At 35.8% G+C, this 20,816-nt stretch overlaps 2 protein-coding genes across 5 annotated transcripts; one reads left to right on the forward strand and one right to left on the reverse strand.

The window, feature by feature from the left end:
• Positions 1 to 125: 125 nt before the first annotated feature.
• Positions 126 to 13,017, forward strand: LOC149732343 (phosphatidylinositol 4-kinase type 2-alpha-like). Of its 3 annotated transcripts, none has more exons than XM_089883726.1 (12): positions 126 to 319; positions 657 to 742; positions 1,052 to 1,120; positions 1,563 to 1,811; positions 2,222 to 2,382; positions 5,570 to 5,720; positions 7,011 to 7,211; positions 7,638 to 7,769; positions 8,764 to 8,917; positions 10,285 to 10,452; positions 11,260 to 11,393; positions 11,659 to 13,017. In XM_089883726.1, the coding sequence occupies exons 1-12, from the start codon at positions 253 to 255 to the stop codon at positions 11,893 to 11,895; spliced, it is 1,809 nt and encodes a 602-aa protein (XP_089739852.1). In that variant the 5' UTR covers positions 126 to 252; the 3' UTR covers positions 11,896 to 13,017. The 3 variants fall into 3 exon arrangements, with proteins under 3 accessions (XP_089739852.1, XP_089739850.1, XP_089739853.1); XM_089883724.1 differs by having other exon boundaries at positions 131 to 319; positions 5,567 to 5,720; XM_089883727.1 differs by lacking the exon at positions 657 to 742 and having other exon boundaries at positions 163 to 319; positions 5,567 to 5,720.
• On the reverse strand, positions 12,999 to 20,607 carry LOC149732344 (N-fatty-acyl-amino acid synthase/hydrolase PM20D1-like). 2 transcript variants are annotated; one of them, XM_089883731.1, is made up of 11 exons: positions 20,421 to 20,607; positions 19,005 to 19,308; positions 18,703 to 18,941; positions 18,248 to 18,334; positions 16,785 to 16,915; positions 16,313 to 16,432; positions 15,747 to 15,867; positions 15,255 to 15,416; positions 14,647 to 14,824; positions 14,293 to 14,392; positions 12,999 to 13,603 (listed from the first exon to the last, which is right to left on the reverse strand). In XM_089883731.1, exons 1-11 carry the CDS (start codon positions 20,556 to 20,558, stop codon positions 13,471 to 13,473), a joined length of 1,713 nt encoding a protein of 570 aa, XP_089739857.1. In that variant the 5' UTR covers positions 20,559 to 20,607; the 3' UTR covers positions 12,999 to 13,470. The 2 variants fall into 2 exon arrangements, with proteins under 2 accessions (XP_089739857.1, XP_089739858.1); XM_089883732.1 differs by lacking the exon at positions 20,421 to 20,607 and adding an exon at positions 19,984 to 20,134.
• Between the last annotated feature and the right edge of the window lie 209 nt (positions 20,608 to 20,816).

Here is a 20,816-nt window from a genome sequence, read left to right on the forward strand (position 1 = left end):
CTCCCCTAAGTATAAATCGTTTCTACTAAATTTTGTTCGAACAATTGAGCGCTGAGTACGTATCTTATGTCTTATGTATCCGGAAAGAAAAACGTTTGTTTTGGCAGTGATTTCTGTATGTGTAACATTACTTTAACCTAATAGAAACTAGTCACTAATCAGCATTATATACTTTAAATTAAAACTCAACAAATTTTTGTATTCAGATTAAATTGAGTATTATCACGTTTTTTATCCTAAACAAATGGATGGATGGCGTCAACTAGCTCCAACAGAAACTTAATAGACCTATATGTGGACACTACTAAGCCAGAGTGTGGTAAGCGTTTTGTTTAAAGCTGTTGTGGTTATTTGTTTAATATCCTTTAATAATAACTTTATTTGTCCCTTCGATTTCCTTTGCGAAGATTGTAAAATATTCAAACAAAGGACAGGATATTGCAACAAAATAACAGTTGTTATAACACGCTTACAGTTAAAAGCGTATGTACAAATAATTAGAAAAAAAGTTAAAAAAGTAATATGCCTTAATGCCTACAATACCCCTAGCTTACAAACAATAAGCCATTATAAAAATAGTACTTTGTTTTTGTTGCGTTTAATAACTTAACATTTTTGTCTTAACAAAAAACATAACAGCTTGTGTTTTTGCGCAGATACAGTGCTTCTTCCAGACAATACTATATTTTGCTCCGGTCCTTTAACGCAAGTAGACCTTCTCTGTAATCAATCTACTTCCAATGTATGTTCATTATTTCTTTATTGTACATTTAAAATAATCCTTTAACCGGTGACCAGTTAAAATTTTGGTTTTAAAATTGTTAATTTTGGACAGGAACCCCCTACTTTTTAAGAAAAAAGTTATACAATGGGTATCAGATGGGTCATGGGCCTAGAGAACATTTTGATACCAAAATTGTAACTAGTCACCAGCTGAAGGATTCCCTATATAAAAGTGTATTTTTTTAATTCTAAATTTTACATACTCTATACTCAATAGGCAAATAGGCATATCTGTATTAATATATAAATTATATTTGATTTCCTACAGAAAATGACAGAGGTGGCAAACATTGGAAATAATCCTTTCAACAGTTCAAAGTCAAGTGTAAATAACGAGGTACATTGACACATAGTTCATACCATTATCCCAAGATTATTTCCAATGTAGCAATTATCTTTTAAAAGGCTGTCTTTACACATCTACACCTACATCTCATACTTAAGGGCTAAGATTACTAAATTGCTATAGGCTGAAAAAATAGGTGTTAGGTAAATGTTAACAGTTTTATTTATCACCTGTGCAAGATGTCTTCATTTTCACCTAGGAAATAAAAAAAGTTAAACAGTGTGAGTCTAAATCATAAATACAGTTCTAATGTAGTGAGTGACAGTTCATCTGTCAATCCTAATGTCAATAACTCATTGTGCTAGTGCCGGAAACAGCTTGGCGTTTTCTTAGGCTCCTGTGGCTTATTTAAGTTCTTTGAAACATATCTGATTACCAAGATGGAAGCAGTGGTGATACTGCTAGTGCTAAGGGTTGTTTAATTTGGTTACAGGCCAAGAAAGAAGACCTTTACCTTCTCAACAGCAACAACAACGCTTTCGAGTCAGCTATGGAAAGCAATAGTGAAGTTGTGAATGGAATGCATGATGAATTCACAGACCTCAGTAAAACTAGATCAGGTATAGAAGCAGTTGAAGATATAACAGTAGAAGCTGACATACACATTGAAAAAATATCTCTACAAGCTGATCAACAGTCAGAGGATGTAACGGAAGCACTCAAACAAAATGTATATGCAAAGGTTAGTTTTTCGTATAGGTATATAATATGCACAAACATATTGTTGTACGAAATTGTACCATTTTGATATCGAAATTCAAATCAGTTTTTTAATGTCTTAATATAAATTTGTTTATGTTAGTTGAAAAGTTTTTTGTTATAAAATGTAAACATATTTTGCCGTATTTTAAAGTTATAGTAGGGTGGGGGAAGACAGGATACTGTTACCACAAACCACATAATATCAAAATATCTTGACCATATTTTAAACAATTAACAACGGTCCATGGAAGTCGCGAGGATACGGTTTTATAGTTCTTTGAAAATTTTTGTTTTCTATCAAATGTAAAAATAAAATGAAAAAACCTGAAATTGGAAAGAATTTTATCCAACCCTAATATATATATAGTTATAAACTGAAATTATCAACAGGTGAACAAGCCAGTGAAGCAAAAAGCTGCTAAACCACAAGTAACATTCCCAGATGAAGATATCATCCACGAAGAACCCACCTACCCCAACCAACCCTTTGCTCCAAGGCTTCCACCTCCGCGATCACCTTCCGGGGAGAATCAACCACTGCTATCTAAAAAGTAAGATTTCTGTAGTAATTTTGATATTTTCTCTCAAAGTAAGATTTCGGTAGTAATTTTGGTATTTCTCTCAAAGTAAGATTTCGGTAGTAATTTTGGTATTTCTCTCAAAGTAAGATTTCGGTAGTAATTTTGGTATTTCTCTCAAAGTAAGATTTCGGTAGTAATTTTGGTATTTCTCTCAAAGTAAGATTTCGGTAGTAATTTTGAGTATTTTCTTTCTAAAAAGTAAGATTTCGGTAGTAATTTTGGTATTTCTCTCAAAGTAAGGTTTCGGTAATGATTTAGTAGTTTGAAGGTAGTTCTGTGGTTTTCATAGCAATAATGAGCTTGTTTATGTTAGTTAAAAAGTTTGTTTATTAGGCCATAATATATAAACATGTTTGCAGTATTATAGGTAATAATAGGGCAGGGGAGGATGAGACTCCTTTAGGATAGCTTTTTTGTTGTATGGCTAATTGCACCAAGAATTATACCCTAATTTTTCTATATTTTGTTGGTTTAGTTTCTGTTTAAAAAGTCTTATTATATATATATAATTATTTTTACATGGTGTAGTATATATTACAAAATTATGGTCTGTTTTTAAATCTGCAAAATTTTCTTTTAATTTAAAACACAATGCTTAGAATTGTCAGTATTTGATTTTTTTTCTGAAGTGTCATTTATTCAGTTTTGGTGTAGATGTTTCCAAACATACAAGTGTTCGAGATTAGCACTCAACCAGTTTATGAGTGGAATATTCTCTAATAGTTTCCTATAGTATAGTATATATTATATCTCATGTGTATCGTATGCTGGTTAGTATATATACCTCATTCTGTGTTATCGTATGCTGGTTAAGTAATTGGCTATTTAATTTCATAAGAAAAAGCAGGAAATTTGTTTAAACACAGGATGTATCTTGTATAGCATTTCTTCATTTATCATTACATAGACAGTTGTGTTTAATATTTATTGTAATATTTGCTTACAGTATCTCACTGTACCACAATATATATCTGGCTCATACATCCTTGTGTTTTATTAGTTCAGCCAGGATACATGTATATTTTATGCCAAGATGAGTTGAGTTTTTGTTGTGAAAGCTGAATATGAATTTCTCCTTTTAATGAAACTGTAAGCTGTAACTGTGGGTATGGTTGTTTGAACAATACTCTTATCTGTTTGTTGAAGCTTTCTACCATTCCAATGTAAATGTGTTACTCAACTTAGCACACATTAATCCACTGTGTATCTACATAAATTGCCTCGGGCAACGCCTAAGCTGGAGTTTTGTGGTTAGGATACCTAAGCAGCAGATGTAAGTTGCTCATGGGAATAGTGTTTGTATTCTCAACAGTCTTAGCAGGCGGTACGAATTTTCCAAAACGTTTTAGAGCAGTGACGTTGTGTTAGTACAGCTTCTGAAATCAATAGCAGTACTACTGCTGTAGACCTGTAGTACCGCATGTGTTACTTGCAGGGAACAGCTTTTAAAAGCACAGAGTTTTAAGTTTAATGTATGTAACCTTACCAAGCTATAACTTGTAAGTGAAGTAAAGTTTTAACAATAGCTTTAGCAATTTGTTCAGGAAGCCAGATAGGCCCGAGCTGTTTTTTGTAAACATTAGAACCAACAACGGCCTAACCTGAGTGCTTAATTCGGAAACATAACATAGTATTTCCTAGTAAACATTGTGCTACATATTTGGTTCAACATTTTCGAGTTATTGAGTATGAAATCTTTGTATATCTATTAAAGCTGATTTTAGTGCTATGCTTGTTCTGTAGTATAGAGTCCTTCTATTGTATATGACTATGAGTGTTATTGCACTTTATATTAGTGTATGCTCTACAGGATATCCTGCCTAGTTTGCTCTCATAACACAGCGTTTATTTCGGTGCATTCCTATTTTAAATATAAATGATTTCAGTTGTGTGGGGTTTTTAAACATAGTTTTCAATATTTTTTCCCCAGTACATTAGGATTAGGTTAATTGTAAACGATTTCTTAGTATTGTATCTTTACAGTTCAGAGTGTCAGACATATTAGCTAAGAGATAATATAAGAAGCTAATAGGTTTTAACAGTTTGGTTGCCAGGAGACATGGTTTTAGTGTTCTGAATCTGTATAATATATAGGCAAGGAACCAGATAAGTTATAAAAGGCACTATGTATAACACTCAGAATTCAATGCAAAGTTATCATGAAAAAATAAAAAAAAACCTGTGAGTCGCTACACTGGGACAAACAATTATTAATTTCTGCTGTGGCATTCAACTTGTTAAAATCAAAAAAGAAAAAAAAATGTTACAGTCAAGAAAAGAAAAAAGCATAAAGTTTTAAAAAAGTACTTTACAGTCTTTAAAATAAGGCACATAATTAAAAATTCTAAGTTTTAGAACCGAAACTGAGTTGGCAGTTTCATGCCACGTTGTATTGCATCAGCTCCATCATTAGTGCTTGTGACTTATGAAATCACCTTCCGTAGTGGTGATGATGCCACCCCTTCCCAGCTACCATTGTTATGGCAAGGAAATGGTTTCAATTGAATAGGAAGGCTTCTATATAATGTGTGATGTGGTTAGAGCATTTAGCCAATAAGAGGCCAAATTGTTAACCTTATTTTAAAGCGAAGGATTTGAAGGTTTGTTTAGTGCATACATAATTGTTTAAGCAGTGGAAAAGGTCTATTGGTTTGCAGTCACATCAGTGTCTGTTCAAAAAAATGTATTATTATATATATACTTAGACTTTGTGTTCTGTTGTTTTGCTAGGAGTTAGTAGTAACGTCAGTTTAAAATTGTGTTTGAAAAATAATTACTAATCTGTTAGCTGCTATAGTGCTAATTGTATAAAGGAAATGCATGGACGCATTTAAATCGTCCGTTTTGCCTTTAGACAACCAGTCTAACAGTGAATATCCAATTGAATATGATAGGTAAGCATACAGAACATATTATGTATTATCATTTCAACTTATAATATTGCGCAACTCATGCTGGTACTGCAGCCTGTACATTAACTTATATTTATATATTTCAGAATACTTTATGCCTGAAACTACAACAACTGTGGTTACCAATATTTTTCACATATCCTACTTAGTACTTTTAGTTTTATATATCTTAAAAACAGCTTAAAAATCTATAAAACCACTGGCACTTTTTTATGGTTTCAACTGACTCAATTACTTTACAGCAGGTTAGATGCGGAGTTTATAAATGACTTTCCGGACGACTCTGTGTTCCAAACTTTGGTACGAAATGCGGAAACAGCAATCGACCGAGGAGTTTATCCCGTTCGAATCGCACAAGGATCAAGTGGAAGTTATTTTGTCAAAGATGTCGATCAGGTGGGTTTAGTTTTTACTTGATTTGGTCCAAATTGTTAGCCCTTTTTTTCTGGATAGAATAAGTATGCAGTAAGAATCTGATGCTACGGAAACTTAACAGGCAAAAATCAAGTCCAACCAGTTTTACAATAAAAGATATATATATATAGTAGAATGGGGGCAGATGGGACACCTTTGCATTCTCTTTTCTTGTCCGATTTTGTAGTAAACAAAGAACATTTAAAAATTTATAAAACCTTATCCTCACGACCTCCGCGGACCGCTGCCAAAGTTTAACACAGCCTAATATTAACAAAGAATCAAGTCTATTGCTGTAGTTTACTATAGCTCATCTTAAAAAAATACTTAAATTCTTAATGTAAGCAAGCATGTTTATTCAACATTGATAAAACTGATTTTGTTATGTAAACTTTTATCACAAGTAGCGAGCATAAAATATCATGTTAATGCTTTAAGGTCGTACAAGCTTACAGAAGCAAATCCATTATGTTAGTGTGTTCCGGCATCTACTTAAATTATTTATCACCACATCTCTAGAGGTTGTCCATCGATTCCTTACCCTTTTATTAAGGATTATTCAAATCAATATCTTGATTTCTAAACCTGAGGAAATGTCACCTCTGCTTAATTACTAAGGTGTAAAATGAAGTTTATTTTTTTGAGTTTTATTTTAATGCTGAATCTTAAATGGTATTTTAAATAGCAAAGCATAAATGAATGAATGAATGAATGAATGTAACTTGCTTTATCCTCGCGTGGTTGGAAACGGCAGTTGTTACTGGAAACGGCAGTTGTTACAAGTTATCATGTATGTTACCTTGTGGCCCTGTGGGTCATTATACTTTTTTCATTTTTTAAAATTTTTAATGGGATTTTTTCCTTTTTTTATGTCTTGCCCAAGAACACACACGCCCACAATGGTAGCAGCAAAGAGCCTTGAACCCATTACCTTTAGGTTAGCAGCAGGCTTGCTAACTAACTGTGCTACGGCACCGGACAATGTTTATAACTCAAAAAAGTGTTATTATTGTATTTGTCAGATGTTAATTCTGTTAATATTGTATGTGTCAAATTAATCATAGAAAATATAAACTTTAACTGAATAAACTGTCGACAAAAAGTGCCCAAGAAGTAAAAAATGTTAAATTCTACGCCACGAAGGCTCTAGGATAAATCTGTAGAAACAGAAATTTAATAAAGAAAACCTAAACTAACATTTGAAGAACAAAAAAAAAGAAAAAAAAATTCAAGGTTAAACTTGAAACTTTATCTTAAACCATTTTCTTGCAGAAAACCATTGGTGTTTTCAAGCCTAAGAACGAGGAACCTTACGGTCAATTGAATCCAAAATGGACAAAGTGGATGCATAAGACTTGCTGTCCTTGTTGTTTTGGACGTGGTTGTCTCATTCCAAACCAAGGTTATTTATCAGAAGCCGGAGCGTCAATTATCGATTCCAAACTTGGTCTTAGTATTGTTCCTAAAACTAAAGTAAGAAATGTAACTTGTTTTATATTTGCATGGCTGGAAAACAACAGTCGTTATAACGCGGGTGTTTCATACACTTTGTGCCAGCTTACGAGTTATCATGTATATTACTCTGTGATATAAGATAATTTTGGGGGATTTATTTATTTTTTTTATGTATGGCTGATAATTTGGACAACCCTTTAGTGACCACTGGGTTGGAGCAATTGCCGTTAAGTGTCGGACAGTTGTTATCAATCCACTTGCTGTTTCATAGCTATTCAGACTTATTCCATGTTATTGTTTAATTTATACCACCAATAATGACTAATTTCAAGAATGTTCAAAAAGGATATTATAACTTATTCCAGGGTATATATGCATATTGCATACCCATGTTAGGCAACTATTTTATTTTGCAAGATTCACAATAACTAATAAAATGTTTAGGTTGTTCACTTGGCAAGCGAAACATTCAATTATAACCCGATCGACCGCGCCAAAACTAAAACAAAGAAATATACGTCAGAACACTTTCCTAAATTTGGGAAAAAGTTCCACAGGATTGGCCTTCCACCAAAGGTAGGTGTTGCATAGTTTGCCTGCACCATATATTTACATTGGAATGTGCCCTTTAGTATTTGGGGTCATTGTATATTGTGTGTACGTGGTTTATGTCCAACACATGTAAACGATAGTCCAGCGCTTCTGTCTTTGACTGTCAAGGGAGGATCTTACATCCATTACCATTAAAAACCTTCTGGGAAGCGACAGGCTTCAACTTGTAGTGGGGTCCATGCGGTAGTACCCTGGGTGTTTGGGTATTGCGCCAACTCTGGCCTAAATCTCGGGTCCCATGGCGTGTCATGCTGTAGGACCTAACCTATGTAATAGAATATTGTGAATCATATATTATATCAATCAACAAGGTATTGAGGTTGATCTTTGCATTTCATTACCTCTGATGGCAATCAATCAACTGTTAAGCCTGTAATCCTTTAGTTATGTAATCTAAACTCCATTATCTGGCCATACAACTCATTTTTGCTATCACTAATCATCAAAATAATCTTATTCCCAACCAACATTAAATTTTGCAACCTGTATTAAATCTATGTATTGATTTACTTTCTGTATTATTTCGTAATAATAAGAAATGGTATGGATGAGGGCCTAGGAGTGTGCAACCTTTATTGTAGAAGGGCTAAGTATAAATTACTGGGTAAACCTGAGGGTCGTACGTTTATTTTACACAGGCTTGCATGGACCAGTAATAGATTCATTTTGTCTTTGATCTTATAACATTAGAAGGGGGTTATCTCAGAAATATAAAGTTTGGACGCAGAAAAAGAAAGAAAACTGCTATACAAATTTCTTGTCACATCAAATAAATTAGTGACAAAAATGCAGCTGGCTTTGTGGTCGCACAACTTTTCTTTGCGGCCACAGGTTGCACACCCCTGGTATAGATCATAAAACATATTAAAAATAAAACACAGTAGAGATTGGGTGTATAATTTGTAGCACAATTTTCCTTTATATATGTGTGATTTGTAACCAAGGTTTCTATACACAGGTTGGGTCCATGCAGACCTATGTGGAAGGTTACAAAGACGCTGAGTTTTGGCTTCGTAAGTTTGAAGCCGATCCTCTACAAGCTCACACATCTAGAGAATACCAACTTCAGTTTGAAAGACTTGTAGTTTTAGATTACATCATTCGAAATACAGGTTTGTGGCAGTTATATGAAAGAATGAATGTAGCTTACTTAATCCTCGTGTGGCCGGAAAACGACAGTCGTTATAACATGGGTGTTCATACACCTGGTGCCAGCTTACGAGTTACCATGTATGTAACTTCGTAGGTGATATTTTTTTGTGGATTTTCTTTTTTTCAAGCGTGACTGATAGTTTGGACTACCCATCAGTGATCACTGGGTTGAAGCAATTGTCATTAAGTGTCTTGCCCAATGACACATTTGCCCACAATGGTAGCAACGACGAGCTATGAACCCATTACCTCTGGGTTCGAGGCAGGCATGCTAACCAACTGTGCTGCGCTGGACAATATGCAATTGTGAATTTTTTCTTTAATTTTCTGGCTGAATGTTCTATATATGGTATAGTGTGTTGTATATTGGGATTTTAACATGTTAAATAATTGATTAAGTGTAGCATATTTATCCTTGCGTGATGGGGCAACAACAGTCGTTATAACACAAGTGTTTTGCTTCACATGCTGCATACAATTTACCATATATGTTTAAACCTTGTGATTGATTCTTATTTTTTACCCTGAAGTCTACACATTACATACGCTTTAGTGTTTCATAAATGTTAAACACTAAACATTTAAAAATGCCCAGAAATGTCCATATTTCATTGATTAGTTGTTAAATTACAACTGAATCAATAATTCATAACGCTGGTTGTCCACTGCGTTCACTGGTTCGCTGTCACTTTAAATTTAAACCAAGCTCCAAATAAAACAGGACGGTCCTTTGTCACTGTGAATGTAATTGCCGTTCGTGTTTGGTCAATATTTACCAGCGCTGTGACGCCACACCACGAGACAGCACGTGGTCGTAAAATCATGCCACGCAGAGTGTCTGTTTTCGTGTAAATTAAAATCTCGTTTTCAACATGGATTTTGCATACTTCTGTCCAGCCATAGGGCCAAAGCTTATCCGTCGCTTAATAAAAGTTACGGCTCATTTAAGTTGTCGGAACATAGTTTATTACGTCTCTGTTTTAGCAACTATTTAAACTTTTAAAGTGTGTAAAAATTATTGAATATAAGATTAAATGCAACTTGTTTTCTACTCGCGTGACCGGACAACGAACGTCGTTATAACACATGTATTCTGTTTCATACTTACCACCCATTTAAAGTTTCTATAAAATAACGAATTTAACGAATGGATGTAACTTATTTATCATCGCGTGAATGGCAACGACAGTCGTTATAACAGGGATGTTTTGTTTAATATACACTTCGCGCCCGCTTACGAGCTACCGCGTATGTAACTTTGTGAGCAATTTATAAGGTGATTATTTTTGTCATTTTTTATAATAAAAACTCTATTTTTTTCCCTTAGACCGTGGTAACGACAACTGGCTTATAAGATACGACAAACCTGATATCGATGACGAAAACGACGCTCCTGAGACTGAATGGTCAATGGTCACACGGCCTATAGTGAAAATAGCAGCGATTGATAATGGTCTCGCGTTCCCATACAAACATCCAGATTCTTGGAGGGCATGTAAGTTTGAATTGTTTAATATAGATTTTTGGGTGATAAGCATCGATTGCAAGGCTATCATAAATATTAAGTGGCGTATTAATATACCAAGATACCTTATACTAAGGCTTAGTAACCTTTAGCATATAGTTTTCATTTTAGAAGCACTTTTTTGGTCTTTATAGAAAATTTAGTTTTAATATAATACCTTATCCTCTTACCGTATAATAGGCTTGTCGTATATATGCTGTTAAAAACGTTAATCATCGCTTAAAAATGAATGTTACTTATTTACTTTCCGTGTCGGGGCAACGTCGGTATAACACGGGTGCCCTAATTCATTAACGTCGTGCCAGCTTTTTAGTTGCCACATATGTAGCTTTGTGGACGATTGTATTTTAGTGACCACTGGTTTAACCAATTAATCTTAAGTAATACGCCCACAATTGGTATGTAACCCAACGTCGCAACGTAACAGTGACCACGGGGTTTAAGCAATGTAATTTGACTTCTGTACACACGCCCCCAATAAATGTATTAATGTAACTTACTTTATCCTCGCTTGGCCGGAAAACGACAGTCGTTAAACACTGGTGCTCTGTTTCATACACCTAATGCCAGCTTACGAGTTAAGTATACCTTTGTGGGTGATTGTTTGTTGTTTTTTTAATGTATGACTTACCCAAGGAAACATGGTAGCAGCGACAAGCCTTGAATCCAATACCTCTGGGTTAGAGGCCACGGCGACGGCCGAAAATGCACATATGTAACCAACCTATAACGGCCAACACAAAACATATTAATTAACGAAATTTCCAACACTTACAGATCCTTACCATTGGACTTGGTTGCCAGAAGCTAGAATCCCTTTTTCACAAGAGACAAAGGACTTAGTTTTAGACAAATTATCTGACATGCATTTTGTTGAGTCTCTGACTACGGAACTTCACGAGTTGTTCTCGGTGAGTGTCTTGTATTGCCGTGTCCAAAAAATAATCGGCCCCTAAGTTACATACGGGGTAAATCGTTAGCTGGCACGAGGTGTGTGAAACAGAACACCTGTGTTGTTACGACCGTCGTTTATTTATTGTTTTATTTTATAACAATACATTTTAAATGTTGTGCGCTGTTGGATTAATATAATCGATAAAATAACTAAAAATATTTGGTCCACTAAGAAACACCTGCCTTTGATTGATTTGATTTTATAATCCCTTTTTAACACAGCAAGATAAAGGCTTCGATCGGTCGTTGTTCGACCGGCAGATGGCGGTAATGCGCGGGCAGATTCTTAACCTGTGTAAAGGTATGAACGGTGGCAACACACCAGAGGAAATAGTTAACATGCGACCTGTTGTGATTGAAAAAACCCGGGAGCTTTCGTTAGGCGGCAGACTGCGTACAATGACCGAACACTTCTCACAGCGAATTCAAGACAGAAAACCTTTCTTTTCTTGGTGCTGAGACGTGCTACTGACTTTTTCTTTCCACTGCAATTCTTGCCCAAGTTTACTGATCTTTGAAGCTTGTTGGATCGAAAATGGCGGCCATAAATTGGGACCACGAGCTCCCATAATCCTGATCAATTCTTTTCTGTCAAATCATCACGAAATCTAGGAAGCATCTTGATTCGGCTATCCCGTACCTGACAGAACTGTAGTCAGTAAGTTAGAACCATAGTAAGTCAGTTTAAATTCTAAATCGCACTTCACGCATCCGCATTTTGTTTTCTTACTGAGATATTAACTTATTCTATTTGTAAATGCGGGTGGTGCAGTAAGTCACCACAGTCGCTATATAGTTATACTGATGAAGCATTAATTCATTATATAGCAGGGTTGGGGTAGATGGGATACCTTCAGCACATAATATCCAAATATCCTGATCGTGTTTTAAACAATTACTAACGGTCTATGGGAGTCGTGAAGATCCGGTTTTATAATTCTTTAAATGTTTTTTTACTACTAAATGGGACGAGAAAATAGAATGAAAAGGTGTCCCATCTTCCCCACCCTACTGTAGTTATTTTCAAAAGCTGTGTGGTTTTTTAATTTTACGTTGCTCAAGTCTACACCACGCTACATTGAGTTGTTAGCGAAGAATATCTACAAATACTTTTCACTTTTTGTCACGTTGAGTTACCTCGTACGGTTGTGGTATAGTTTTCTGTGTTGTAAACAGAGTATGCAGACCGTGGCTAGAGAACTAATAGTCCTAACTTCTCAAACGCCATTCAAATTCATGAGTATTGGAAACGTATATTGCAAGTCATGTGCTCTATATTTCAATACTGGTCACTGGGCATTATACTCGTGGTCGTTAAACTCGCATTGGAATATTAAGATGATGTATTATGGAACTGTGTTTCTATAACCGAATCCTGTTTCACGAATGGTGTATTTAAACTGTAAAATTGCACTTCGGGTTTACCTGTTGTGAATATAGATCGTGTATTCTAGCTGTTGTTGCGGTCATTGGCGCATTTTTCAAGAACTAGTTTTAAATGGATCTGAACAACGTTTCAGAGGGGTATATATATATATTGCTGTTAAGGAAAAAGCACCCAATAAAACTTCAAACGTTTTATTTGAATTGTTAATTCACTAGTAACAACATACAGCAAGTAATAAAAGGTTAATTAAACGATTATGCATAGTTTGGTCGAAGGCGTTTGAAGAAGACATAATATAGCGAGAACACAAAGTATAGAGTGCTTGAGGGAATGCAACGTAAGTAACACCTGTCCTGCAACTACAGAAAACAAGATGGATAGCACTGTGGGGAAAGATTGGACACCTTTAGCAAATAATATTCAAATATCCTGATCGTGTTCTGAACAATTAGCAACGGTCTTTGTGAGAGTTGCGAGGAGACGGTTTTATAATTCTCTGAGTTTTAAACAATTAACAACGGTCTATGAGAGTCGTGAGGATACGGTTTTATAATTCTTTGAATGTGTTTTGTTTACTACTAAATGGGACGAGAAAATGGAATGAAAAAGGCGTCCCATCTTACCCCACCCTACTATATTTGCTAACATTATAGTTCAGTAGTATGTTCTAGAGGTGGAAGAACATCACCCTTTTCGTTTGCATTCAACATCAGATGATAGAAAAAGTTTATGGAAGATTCGAAGCTTGATCTTGTTATAAATTCGTCACGGCCATGTATCCTGTAATTGCATTTAAATGCTTAGAATTAGATTGTCTTAGAAACTATACTACAATAAATTAATTTAACTCCCAAATAAACTATACAAAAAAAAAACGTTTTTATATATAGTAGGGTAGGGGAAGACGGGACACCTTTAGCACATAATATCCAAATATCCTAATCGTTTTTTTAACAATTAACATCGGCCTATTGGAGTCGTAAGGGTACGGTTTAATAATTTTTTGAATGTTCTTTGTTAACTACAAAATTGGACGAGAAAATGGAATGAAAAGATGTCCCGTCTTCCCCCACCCTACTATATAGTAGGGCGGAAAAAGATGGGACACCTTTTCTTTTTTTTTGGTGGTACACATAAAACACATAAAGAATTACAAAACCGTATCCTAACGAATCTCATAGACCGTCGTTAATTGTTTAAAACACGATCAGGACATATTGGGCTATCGTGTGCTAAAAGTGTCCTGTCTTCCCCCACCCTACTATATTACACTGCAATATATACTACACTAGAACACGAATTTTATTATTAGCATACTTTTTTATCTCTTTGAAACAATAGCGAAGATAGTATTAAACGAAACTATACAAAGAGAAGGGAATCAACAGCAAAACGGTTGTTAAATGACACTCAATGTGTGTATGGTATACACTTTTTCAATTGCTGAATATACATATGTGTAAACTTACATTGACAATTCTTTGACATGTAATCTGACTGGGTTGTGACGGAAGATATGCTTCGTGAAGTCGAGGAAATGTCTTGTGTCAGTGTTAGCGACCATGGATACTGAAAATAGAATATTGTTTAAATTTGACGAAACAAATACGTCCCATTTGATTGTAAACAAAGCACATTCAAAGAATTAAAAAACCGTAACCTAACGACTCCCCGCATACACCGTTGTTAATTGTTCTAAAACACGATCAGAATATTTTAGTGTTATATATATGTTGAAGGTACATGTCCCATTCTACGCCACAGTACTATATGTTCGGTCTGTTTATAATAATTATTACGCGAAAAACTTAACACTCGCGTACCTGGAAGAGCCACAGCCTTGGGGTAAATCTGGCGAACAGACTTTTCAAGCACATGGTATGGCCAGTCCTTGGTCGGATCGTGTGGAGATACAGGATGCGCTTCAGCGGCAACAAAGTTTTTCATCTTTTCCACATGAACTCGATCGTCGTTGATAACAGCAATATCACGGTCAATAATCTAGAATTTAGAAACGTCGAATAAACAGGAAATCAAACGTTGTATATGGAGTAAACACTGTGTCGGAGATAGAGTATAGGATGGAGTCACATTAATCGCAGTGCTAGTATATGAACAACGTAGATAAGCAGCATTGGTGTTGGGGTAATGGGACAATTCTAGCTTAAATCCAAAGTCCTCGACAAGGACCTTTTACCTACATTTAATATAACTGAACGGTCTAAACAAGTATCTGGCCTTGTATAACGTTCATAAGCTTCGTATACGAACGGTTTATTGATGGACAAGACCTGCATGGCTAGGGTTTTTAAGTTCGCCACTGCGGCGCATTGTATGCTGGGCAAACTGTCTGTCCATTACTATATTTACCTATAAACGTTAATCTACAGTGCAGACTGTTATCTACATAATAAACATAACGAGTTTTCACCTGTTGAATAGTTTGACTTGGATGTATGCGGTGATTGACAATCGCCCATGCGGATGGTGGTATGACGTTGGACTTCAACCCTCCGTGTATCATAGTTACTGCAGTTGTAGTTTGTATCATGGACTTCGTCATGCCTTTTGACAGCACCCATTTAATAAGCGGCTGAAAATGATAAATAAATTTTGTGAACTGGCCCACGGGCTAATATAGAGATAGATGTGTATTATAAGGCCGTATCTCTTTATAAGTCATGTCTGTCTCTGGTCTATACTGCTCATAAAGTTAGGAGATTTTTGTAACAGATCAAGTGCTATAAAATACGAACTCAGAAATTAAGTCTAATGAATTGTTTTCACTGACAAATCTTTGCCTTAAAACGGCACCATCAGTCTCTTAAACTCGAAAAACTTTATAAAATGTTTGCCAATGCACATAAGCTGCAGCATGCAATGTTAATTTATTATTCACATGTTGTTTTCTTATTTAACCTACTTTAAAAATCCAAATGTTTGAGCATATGACGTTAAGGGGGAACGGAAGATCCAGAGCTATTTTTTCGACAAAATCTTCCGTTAGTTCGTCAAATATTAAGAGGTGAGGATTGGATTCCAACCTAAGTTGTAATATTTCGCGTTAGACTAAATTTGGTCGATTATTTAAATTTATAGTAGAGTGGTAGAAAATGGGACAACTTTTCTTTTTTTTTTCTTGTCCCATTTGGTAGTAAACAAAAGACATTTAAAGTATTATAAAATGTATCCTCACGACTCCCATGGTCTGTTGTTAATCGTTTAAAACACGATCACAACATTCGGATATTATGTTCTAAAGTTGTCCAATCTTCCCCCACCCTACTATATATATATATATTAACCTTATCATCCTCGCGTGAACGGAAAACGACAGTCGCTATAACACGGGTGTTCTGTTTCATACACCTCGTGTCCGCTTACAAGTTACCACAAATGTAACTTTCAGGTATTTCTAAGTTATGACTTATTGGCTATAGAGACAGGCACGCTTACCCACTGAGTATATGGTGACATTATAGACCATACCTGCTGATAGCTGTAGCTAGGATTCCTATGCTCGACTGTGCTGGTGGCATGGATGAATGGCCACCTTCTGCACGAACTGATATGTTCAAGTTGAGGGAGCCCTTTTCGGTGACGCCGACCCTGCATGAACGCGTTGTATATTGTAATACGGAAATATCAGTTTATGTTTTTGTTTTTTTTAATATACTTTATATAATAAAACAAAGCTTTTGTAGGTTATTAGTAGAAACTAAGAATTAAAAAATAGCAAGCTTTAGATGTTTGCAATGTAGAGTATTTGCAAGCATGATATATATGAAACGTTTTATGATAACAATTCGTTACTTTAGTAAGAACAAAGATAAGGGGATTAGCAGCAAAACGACAGCCCTCAAAAACACGTTCAGTGAAAAAAGTACTTGAATTAAAATGTCAAATAAAAGCATGGCTTCTAAACCCACATTCCCGAAACATCAACACAGTATATTCCTACCCTGCAAAGGAAAATCCAGGAACTAGTCCATCCAAAACCACCATGCCCTCGTCCACAATAAAAGCAAGCTGATTATAACCTCTTCTGCGCAATTCATTAGCGACTTGAGCTGCACCGTCTTCCCCACCCACCTATAACGTGGCATAACTTTTATTTATTTCATCTAAAACGACAGTGAAGATAGTGTTGTTTATAGAGATGGGAATCAACGGCAAAGCAACAGTTGTTAGAACACGCTATAGATAAAAAATGTGGGAAACTGTATATAGTAGGGTAGGGGTAGATGGGATATCGTTATCACACAATATTTTAATATCCTGTGTTTTAAACAAATAACAACGGTCTATATGGGAGTCGCGAGGAAACGGTTTTATAACTTTTGAATTATCTTTGTTCACTATACCAAATGCGACAAGAAAATAGAATGAAAAGGTGTCCCATCTTCCCCCACCCTACTATATATTATTTTTTAGCTGCGGTTTTCATTATTGTTATAAACTGTTGACTCGAGATTAATCAGACCTTACGCGCTTCAAGCATTTGTTGTACAATTTCTTTGGGCAGTCTATACTTACGAATAATGCATTGCAACAGTTAGGGTGGGGGAAGACGAGACACCTTTGGCACATAATATCCTGATCGTGTTTTAAACAATTAACAACGGTCTGTGGGAGTCGCGAGGATACAGTTTTATAATTCTTTGAACGAACGAGAACGAGAACGACGAACCAGAACGAGATAATATAATGAAAACGTGTCCTATCTAACCCCACCCTATACTATATATTAAGCACATGATTCAGCAAGAATTCTAAAGAAACAGTAAGATTTTAGTTGCCTATTGTTGGTTACACATTTATTAGTGATAAGTGCTTGATTCTGTTTTTTTTATCAAACTTTCAATCTGTAATAACACGACCCTTGCCCCCAATTGCAACATTTGTCGTTGCGAAGTCCAATTTACAGGTATTTGTGTTTGCTTATTTCGCTCAAGGGTACGGCGTATATACTCACATTTACATATTCGTACTTAACGGGCTTTACATTTGTCTAAATTAAATGTGTACTTAAGACGAAAAGCAAAATATGAATATGCAAAAGTGTATATTATGATAGAGTGGGGGAAGATGGGACACTTAAGCATATATTGCCAAATATTTCCAAAATCAAAATAAAAGACGGTTTTTGGGTGATACTAAATTAGCACTATCATAACTGTATTAACGGACAACAATTTCCAAAAAACTTAACAACAATTATCATCTTTACTGTGGACCGTGAAAATTCTGTCGAATATTACTGTTTTTCCCTTTTCTTTAAATGGGTACTGGTAAAACAAGATTAAAAAAGGCGCGTCTTACGCCGAGTACCGTCTCCCCAGCACCCTAGTATATATTCTACGTGCTGGGTTAGGTCTTGCATTTAAAGGTGTATATATTCAGAATAATAGAACACAGCATTACCTCTTCGTCATGGCCTAATGATACGAAAAAGCTTCTTACAGGCTGGTCCCCTTTATTCAGCATATAACTTAATGCTTCAAGGATAGCCTGCAAATCGTAGTCCCGGTTATAATCGATGCGAACTCACAAATAAACAAATATAATTATAAGCGCTTATGGTATAATTTGGCCAGTTTAAAGTGGGCTTGCATGCAATCGGAATTTTTTAAATGGATGTTTATTGTTATTACACGGTCATATCAGCCACTGTTGGCACTTAACAGTAAACTATACTACAAAACATACAGACAGTCAATGTTTTACATATATAGTAGTGTGGGGTAACATGGGATACCTTTACCACATTATATCCCATATTTCCCGATCGTATTTTAATATCGATAATGCAAAAATATTAGAGTTGTTAGGAAACGGTTAAAACATATTCACTGTTTACTCCCAAAGTCAACACTTACCATTAGTTGGCCTTTGTTGTCAATCAAACCTCGGCCGTACATACGGTTACCATCAGGCGACTCATTTGCTCCAAATCCTTCCCAAACCCACTCTGACTGGACCACTGGTACTACGTCCATATGGGCCATGAGCAAATACGGCTGGAGAGAAGCATTCTTGCCTCGGACGGCAAGCAGCATGCTGTATCCGTTTATAATGTCATGTCGGACATACCGTGAGTGAAAAATAGCTGGAAACGCTGTAGAAAAATGTAAGCGTGCTTTTATTACGAAATATGAAAAAACACTGCGGTTACTATTACCTTGTGTTAAGTACCTTCCGAATGCTTCAAGTTGTTGCTTGTTGTAATGGTGTGGAGAGTGTGATACCGTTTCAAACTGCACCGCTCTTTTTAATCGCCCCCATGACCCAGCAGAGTCGATGTAACCTTCCGTTTCGTTCCTAGCACACGGCGGCGGTGGAGGGGGCCGGGTGTATATTAATACCGTTGTCCTCATGCAGCACAACACCAATACGGATATCAACGCAAGGAAAAGATAAGCAATTAGCTTGGCCAAAGTCTGCATGCTTATATGACCACCAAGATCCGCACTCAAGCAAGAAATCTGCAGAAAATGCTCTTTGTTTATACTGGGCGTGCTATAATTAAATCAAGACGACAGATCGTAAAACCGATCTTGACACTGTTACACATTCTCATCTTTTTAGCTACTTATAACGAAAAACACAATTTCTGACGCTTCGGTTAACTTTTCCATCAACCTTTAAATCGGCGATTTAAATACTCCCACGCATTTTTTTTGATTTTTCTCAGCCCTGTGATTTTAAAAGCGTTGCTGCATATAGCTTGTAAAGAGGAACGCCGTTCTGTAGCGTCGCAAGCGAAACACGTGTTTTATATGGTTTATACGAATTGATTAACCATTAGTATTGGTTTTACCTATTAAAAATAGTTACATATTAATTTTTAGGATAGAACACAAAAATGCGTGTTTGCATTAAGTTAACGAACCGTTGAATAAACATTAACTGCGTATTTGATTGAAAGCATGAAATGATTCTTGTAACACTTCGCTAACTAAAACATGTTGCGTGCAGGTAGCTATAAAAAATCGTTCGCTTTAAATATTTTGTTATCGCTTGACTTGTTAGAATTTTACCCTTTGTACTTTACGCCATTCACAGCGCCGCGTACCTTCTCGACCGGCAATCGGATACTAGAGTGCGCCAAAACAAGCTTCCTACATGAGAAAACTGCCCTGAGTTTCATGCGGCATTACCTGTCTCCCGACCGCAACAATGCGACAAAGGCTTTAAATACGAATCTGGCGTAGCTTAGGCATCGCTATCGTTTAAATTTTTCTTTTAAGCCTTACGGTTAATATTTAAACATAGACAGATTTGATTCTAGACTGGCCTATCATACTTTCGGAACCAACAGGCCTGTATTTAGGGAAAACTCCAGTCTGCATTTGCACTTTCGCATGGTTGAATGCCCTCGAAGAGATAATCGCATGTAAACTGAATTCACGCCCTACTCTGAATCTTAACTCCCAATATGTGATAGGTAAAAAATCGGTCAATGATTAATGAAACGAAACTTTGTTAGCTTTTGGGGTTCGGAATTAGTGCGCACGGTGTTTTCCTGCGGTTCATCTTGCCAATTATACAAGTTGGGTATTAAGATCATTAGGCTAATAAGAAATAGCTAACTTACCTTATGGTTACGACGTAAAACACTTGAGAATGAATTCATGATTTTAGTTTCTTTCTTCAACAGAATAACTAAATAAACACTTGTGGTCTGTGAGAGTGGCGATAGATTTACTATTGTATTTACTATCTCTGCAAACATGCGCGTAAAACGTGAACGCCAAACGTTACTATTCACATGTAACTAGTCACGACTATCTCTCTAACGACTAAACAACGTACTAGACTTCGTCCTCTCTTTGTTTTTTTGCAGGTAAACTGCAACCGTAACGTTTGTGGTAAAATCTAAAATGGCGTTCAAGGCCTGATTGCTGATGGTGATTGTAGGTTTTATGTCACAAAACCCCCTTTTTACGTAATGTGAATCAACCGCACTGCATTTTACTTAAAGCACACTGTC

Source organism: Ciona robusta, chromosome 8 (assembly GCF_009617815.1).
Source record: "Ciona robusta chromosome 8, ASM961781v2".
Lineage (NCBI taxonomy): Eukaryota > Metazoa > Chordata > Ascidiacea > Phlebobranchia > Cionidae > Ciona > Ciona robusta.